Source organism: Octopus bimaculoides, chromosome 9 (assembly GCF_046866305.1).
Source record: "Octopus bimaculoides isolate indiv1 chromosome 9, ASM4686630v1, whole genome shotgun sequence".
Lineage (NCBI taxonomy): Eukaryota > Metazoa > Mollusca > Cephalopoda > Octopoda > Octopodidae > Octopus > Octopus bimaculoides.
This window is the reverse complement of record NC_142936.1, coordinates 22403823-22411864: the sequence shown is the minus strand read 5'-3', so window position 1 is coordinate 22411864 and position 8042 is coordinate 22403823. Positions and strand designations below refer to the sequence as shown.

The window sequence follows — 8042 nt, the reverse complement described above, 5'->3', positions numbered from 1 at the left end:
ACTCTAAGCATGCACCTTTAGACAAAGTGGAAAAGGCACTTACCCTGGTGGTCAAAAGATTTGTGGACTCGTAGGGTTTTCACAGGCAGTCCTAGAAGGTCTCCCGCTTTTGGGGAATTTTGTTGTTATATTCGATTATTATTTTTGTTTTTCATTTACACGACTTTCATGTAACCCCACATTGTTTTTGTCCTATATTGTCCATAATGTATCTTTTTATGTGAGCCCTTAGTGGTTATAAAGAAATCATTGTTGTTGTTTTTGTTATTATTATTATTATTATTATGTTTCCATTGCTGTTGCTTTGTATTATACGAGCAGTTTCAAGCCACATGCAGAAACTTCAAGAAACAGCAAGTCAGACGTTTTATTGTGGGTGTTATTTATGAATAGCAATGATATATTTCAGGGTAAGTAGATTAAATACTGAAAATTAAGATTTAGTTAAAAGTTTGCTGTAATATTTGCGATTTTGAAAGATTCTAAAAACGTTCAAATATTCTCAGGTTGACAGTGTTTTTCTTGGGACGGGGGCTGTAACCATGAGAACAATCTTTTATAGTTCTGATACTTTGGGCCTTCCTGGTGTTTGGTTATTGTCTTTAAGAGCGCCATTTCATAATATCTCCCATAAACCCGATGACCGCAGGTACAACTGTTGTTTTGAGATATCACATTTTTGAGACCTCTATTTCAAGGTCCTTATATTTACTTTTGCTTTTCAGACATTTTACCCAGATGTTGCAGTCTGCTGGGACTTCCTTATTAGTCTTGAATAAAATAATTCAAACTGTAATATAGTCGTGTTTTTAACATAATTTGCAAGAAAGAAAAACAATTTCCTTCTTTTACACACACACACACACACACACACACACATACACACACACATGTATTAAAGTGAGATGGGGAGAAGGAGAAGGTATGGAGCGAAAGAACACTATAGTTAGTTAGATAGATTGATTGATAGAGAGAGAGAGAGAGAGAGAGAGAGAGAGAGAGAGAGAGAGAGAGAGAGAGAGAGAGAGACAAACAAGCAGACAGATAGACTGACAGACAGACAGAGGACAGACGGACAGATAGATAGATAGATAGATAGATAGATAGATAGATAGATAGATAGATAGATGAGAAGTTTCAAACTTAGACTAGCAGATGAGCGTTAATTGTCTTGAGTATGAACCAATGCTTTGTGAAAGCTTACCTGAGAGACTGTGGGGGTAATATCTTGTCCTTCTCGATAGTTTCAATGGCCATTGTGATGGCACCTACGCTGGTCGTCCATCCGAAAGTAGAGAGATAACCATGGCGAGGGATCAGCAAGCCAATCTTGTATTTCCTGTGACCATAACAAGTTGAAGAGAGAATCGAAAGGAGGAATATTACCGAATACACAATGTTCAACGGCTTCATGTTTGGTTTTCTTGTCCAGGAAAGCTTTTGTGAATATTTATTATTATTATTATTATTATTATTATTATTATTATTATTATTATTATTATTATTATTATTACTTTATCCTCGGTATTTTTCTTCTAATTTGTTTTTCTTCACCTTATATCTAGTGTTTTGGCTTCTGGCCTCTTATATTCCTGGTTATCTACGTGTCGTCTGCGAATACTTATTTTTCGTTTGTTATGAAAGGGTTGTCTTTTTGTTTTGTTCTTTTTTTACCTTCTTTTGAATAATTTCATTTTCCTTTTGGTATAATTTGTCTTAAAATAAAGTAAACTTCTTGAGAATCTTTCGTTCATTCCTTCTTTCTTTTCGAATTTTATTTTTAGAGGACGTTAAACTCTCAAAACCGGTTAGCTTCCTGGTTTTAATTTGAAATTTTCTTCTGAATATTACACGAATTATATTACCCCGAAGGATCAATAATATCCCTTTTTTTTTTTTAACAATTCTTTTTCTATCAAAGTCAGTTCTTCTTCGCTACTTCTCTCGTTTGTGGAGTAATTTTTTTTTTTTTTTTTTGGTACTGTTTCTCACATTCCGTCTTGGTAACTGTTTAAGAGTATAAATTGTAAAAAAAAAGTACGAAAAAGCAAGATGAAACTAGAAAAGTGAATTGAGAAGACAGTGGGCAAAGAGGAAAATGAATTTAATCTACAAGGAATTCCGTGACAATCTCCTCCAGAAAATTTCAACTCTAATTATTATTTTACTTTTGTGTTGTTTTCCCCACTGAAGTTTTCATCAATCTATTGAAAAGGGTATGAAATTATTACTACTTTTACTTATACTACGAGTACTACTACTAGTGCTATGACTAACAAAAGTACCACAACCACTAAAATAATTAGTTGTTGCCATGAAGGGAAGATCTTCAGTGAACAACGACTGCAACTGACCAGTAACGGGTCTTGGTAACACTTATGCTTCTTAAATGATGGAAGTGTGGTTTGATTAAGCAAATAGCATTTAGCTTAACCGATGGAAGTAATTAGTAATAATTAAACAAAAAAGAAAAGAGATGAGGCGAGGAAGAAATAAAAGAAGAAAAATAAGCATTAAAGAACAAACATATAAACGAACAAAAGGACAGAGTTTCCTTCCAGACAAATATATAACATAAAAACGGATTAAGATCAGATCACCTGCAATCGTATTTATTAGAGGATTGCTATTTGCTGTAATGTATTTGCTTGTACATGTTCTGGTCAGTTGAAGAAATTAGTTAGCAAGTAGTCACACCCGCAAGTCTTATTGTCCCAAAAACTTTATGTTCTAAGATTGAGGAATAAAACTAAACAGAAATAAGAAGTAAAATAAGTGACGGGAAAAAAAGAGAAATTGTTGATGACAATTGAGAAGAATCATGTGATTAATCAACGAAATAACGATGTCCTTTCCTATTCAACTTTCTAACAATGAGGATTTGGTCACTGTTACAAAAGATATTTTACCAGCTAACAGAATTAGAGAGAAAGGGAAGGGAAAGAGAGGCAAAGGGAGGGAAGGAGAGAGAAAGGGAGAGAGAGAGAGAGAGAGAGAGAGAGAGAGAGAGACAGACAGACAGATTGAAGGGTTAAATAAAATTATATATATATATATATATATATGTCGTTTTAGTTTCAACACTCGGTCTCATACAAACATACACGCACACATACATATATATATACACATATACGACGGGCTTCTTTCAGGTTCCGTCTATCAGATCCACTCACAAGGCTTTGGTCGGCCCGAGACTATAGTAGAAGACACTTGCCCAAGGTGCCACGCAGTGGGAATGAACCCGGAACCATGTAGTTGGTAAGCAAGCTACTTACCACACAGCCACTCCATATATATATATATATATATATATATATATATATATATATATATATATATATATATATATATATATATATATATATATATATATATATATATATATATATATATATATATATATATATATATATATATATATATATATATATATATATATATATATATATATATATATATATATATATATATATATATATATATATATATATATATATATATATATATATATATATATATATATATATATATATATATATATATATATATATATATATATATATATATATATATATATATATATATATATATATATATATATATATATATATATATATATATATATATATATATATATATATATATATATATATATATATATATATATGTAGAGAAATTTGAAAAGACAACACGAAACCGGTTATTTCTCCAAATACAATGGTTATATACCCCAAAAATTTTATAACATTTTTCTGACATATTTTAAATATATAACTTTAACCATGTAACACAAGCCTTCTGTAGTTTTTTCACTCTTGTTTATCTTTTATACATCCAACCACGTGCTTTCACATACCAATTTTCTCACCTATATATATATATATATATATATATATATATATATATATATATATATATATATATATATATATATATATATATATATATATATATATGTATATATATATATATATATATATATATATATATATATATATATATATATATATATATATATATATATGTACACATATTTAAATAATTTGGGAAAACGAATTTCCAAATCAATCAGGCACAACCCTTCGGCATTACATGCATCTGCATATCGTACCTTGGAGTCTTATTTATCGTATATTTATATATTTATCTAGAAATATACAAAGTATCTAATAAAAGTCAATAATAATTCAGTTTGCGGGGATTAATGTTCTAAGATTGAGGAATAAAACTAAACAGAAATAAGAAGTAAAATAAGTGAAGGGAAAAAAAGAGAAATTGTTGATGACAATTGGGAAGAATCATGTGATTAATCAACGAAATAACGATGTCCTTTCCTATTCAACTTTCTAACAATGAGGATTTGGTCACTGTTACAAAAGATATTTTACCAGCTAACAGAATTAGAGAGAAAGGGAAGGGAAAGAGAGGCGAAGGGAGGGAAGGAGAGAGAAAGGGAGAGAGAGAGAGAGAGAGAGAGAGAGAGAGAGAGAGACAGACAGACAGATTGAAGGGTTAAATAAAATTATATATATATATATATATATGTCGTTTTAGTTTCAACACTCGGTCTCAGATCAAATCCCCTGCCGGATCTACGGTGTATATATATATATATACTCTTTACTCTTTTTACTCTTTTACTTGTTTCAGTCATTTGCGGTATTCTATTTCAGATAATACCAAAAAAATAATCTAATGAGTATATCTGAAAGTAAACTCATGGTATCCATTTGCACATCACGAAATAATACTTACAGGACATAACCATTATTCCAGCAGGGTATATAATATACTTCATTAATCATATCCTACTTTAGTTAATACTTATATTTATTAAATACGAAGGAACTACACGTGTTTCAGTGTTGGAAGATTACAATATATATATACATACGCACAATTGTATACATATATATGTATATACATATATAATACATATATGCAATCATCGGATTTACAATTATTCCAACACATCTTCAGTTTCTTTTTCAAAATATTATAAATTTAATTTTACATCCCTTTAAAAAATAAACAATAAAATTAAGCATTAAAGATTAAATATTAAAAATTGAAATTATACTTTGTAATATTAAGAATTAAAATTTATAAATTATACATTATAAATATGAATTAGTATATATATCAACCTTGTAAAGTATTTGACATTATATACTTGACTTTACAAGGTTGATATATATACTAATTCATATTTATAATGTATAATTTATAAATTTTAATTCTTAATATTACAAAGTATAATTTATAAATTTTAATTCTTAATATTACAAAGTATAATTTATAAATTTTAATTCTTAATATTACAAAGTATAATTTTTATTTATTTTTATTTTTAATCTTTAATGCTTAATTTTATTGCTTATTTTTTTAAAGGGATGTAAAATTAGATTTATAATATTTTGAAAAAGAACCTGAAGATGTGTTGGAATAATTGTAAATCTGATAATGGCATATATGTATTTATATATGTATATATATATATGTATACAATTGTGTGTATGTATATATATTGTAATCTTCCAATACTGAAACACGTGTAGTTCCTTCATATTTAACTAATTTAGTGTTAACTAAAGTAGATGATTAAGGAGGTATAGTATTTACCCTGCTGATATAGTGGTTATGTCTTTTAAGTATTATTTCGTGATGTGCAAATGGATACTCATTAGGTTTCTTTTTTTTTTTTTTTGTATTATCTGAAATAGAGTACTGCATATCTATTAATCCCCAAAACTGAATTTTATATATATATGAATGTATATATATATATATATATATATATATATATATATATATATATATATATATATATATATATATATATATATATATATATATATATATGTACCTACGATGTGTGTGTGGAGAGAGAGAGAGAGAGAGGTATACTTGTCCGCAAAGAGATTTGACCTGAGATTGTGTCGAAACTAAAACGATTGCAGCTTAGAAGACACACATAAATGTGTGTGTGTTTATATATACAGGGTTATTCAAAAAGAATGAACCGATTTCATTACTCAATATTTTAATATGGAAAAGCAATAGAAAACTCCAGCTAAGTCACAAGTATTTACTCACAATCAACTTTTATTTCCTGTCTTACAAGTGTTCAATGTGGCCACCACCTGCAGCACGGGCAACATCAATGCGATAAGAGAATTCCTCTCAGAATATCACAATCCACTGAGTGTGTGATCCACCGTGAGTGATTTTTTCTTGTGGGGATATGTAAAAGATCGCGTTATGTTCCACCGTTACCTACTAAACTCAATTACCTTAAACATCGAATAACAGCGTTCAACTCAGTGAATCGTGATATGCTGATACGGGTCTGGGAGGAATTCTCTTATCGCATTGATGTTACCCGTGCTGCAGGTGGTGACCACATTGATCACTTGTAAGACAGGAAATAAAAGTTGATTGTGAGTAAATACTTGTGACTTAGCTGGAGGTTTCTATTGCTTTTCCTTATTAGAATATTGCGTAATGAAATCGGGTCATTCTTTTTGAATAACCCTGTATATACTCTTTTACTCTTTTACTTGTTTCAGTCTTTCGACTGTGGCCATGCTGGAGCACCGCCTTTTAGTCGAGCAAATCGATCCCAGGACTTAAGCTTGGTACTTATTCTATCGGTCTCTTTTGCTGAACCGCTAAGTTACAGGATGTAAACACACCACCACCGGTTGTCATTCGGTGATGGGGAACAAAGACAGACACAAAGACACACACACACATGTATATATATATATATATATATATATATATATATATATATATATATATATATGATAGGCTTTTTTTCAGTTTCGTTTTGTAAATCCACTCACAAGGCTTTGGTCGGCCCGAGGTTATATTAGAAGACACTTGCCCAAGGTATTACACAGCAGAACTGAACCCGGTACCATATAGTTTGGATGCAAGCTTCTTACCACACAGCCACGAACTGTGAGAATTCCCTAAAAACAGAAATAAGTAGTTGTGATGAACACAGACCCGTCGCCAGACTTTGGTGACTGGGGCACTAATTTGTTATAATGCAATAGTAGTGCTGCGATATAAGTAATCACTGTAAATCTGAGGGTGCACCATTGAATTGTGAGGGGGGAATTACCGTCCAGTGTATCCCCTTAACGACGGGCATGGATGTAAGTGTTTTACACATCGTAAGTGAAAAAAAAAAATACACTCGAATTCAAGGAAACTTATAGTGGATGATCTGCATTGTCAAAAATTAGTTCATTACCCTCAGCAAAGGAAATAAACACGTACGTAGTGAGCAAGATTAGAATCTAAAGTTTTTTGTGTCCTTGTGGCCCACGATCTGAATTTCTTAGACTTCGGTTCAAACTGGGATCTGGAATGAGGTCCCAGTTTCGCTTTAGCGATTATTTGGAGTAACACTTTGGCGTACATTAAGTTTAAATAAAATTACAATTCATACAAAATTTAAGGTCTAAAAGCTGCCAAACATGGGTGTGTGGTTAAGATGTTTGCTTCGTAACTATGTGGTTCCATGTTCGATTCCACTGCGTGGTAGCTTGGGCAATTTTTTTTTTTCCACCATACACTCGGACTGAACTGAATACTTTGAGAAGAATACCATCACAAATGTGTGTACATAAACGCGCACACACAAGTCTGGTAAATACGAAATAAGATTATACATCGCTCTGACAAAGGCTAATAATTCTTGAATATGTCCGGCCCTGGGGAAACATTACTTTGCTTAGAAACAGATGAGATCTGGCGACAGGAAAGGCATCCAACCGTAGAAAATCTTCCTTAACAACTGTCGGCGAAGGTAAAAAATACGCACACCCGGTGTTTAGGCTTTAGGGTTTTGAGTCTGTCCAATTCTTGTTATTATTCACTTACCTACTTCTGGGTATTCTTTTTCTGTCTTACCATTTATTTTATCTTCTATTAACAATATAATTAAGTATCCACAGCCATTCATGAAACAACCCTCTCAATCTCTGGTAGCCTTCTATCCGACTCTAGAAACCCTCCATACTAAA

At 31.0% G+C, this 8042-nt stretch overlaps 1 protein-coding gene across 2 annotated transcripts in view; it reads right to left on the bottom strand.

Moving 5' to 3' along the window:
- The window catches only part of LOC106868016 (atrial natriuretic peptide receptor 1), a 68471-nt gene extending 66920 nt beyond the window's left edge, over positions 1-1551 (bottom strand). For both annotated transcript variants that reach the window (XM_089357269.1, XM_089357270.1), the window contains exon 1: positions 1205-1551. In XM_089357269.1, coding sequence (XP_089213395.1) covers positions 1205-1413 — 209 coding nt within the window. In that variant the 5' untranslated portion in view covers positions 1414-1551. The remainder of the gene's footprint in view (positions 1-1204) is intronic.
- Positions 1552-8042: the final 6491 nt, after the last annotated feature.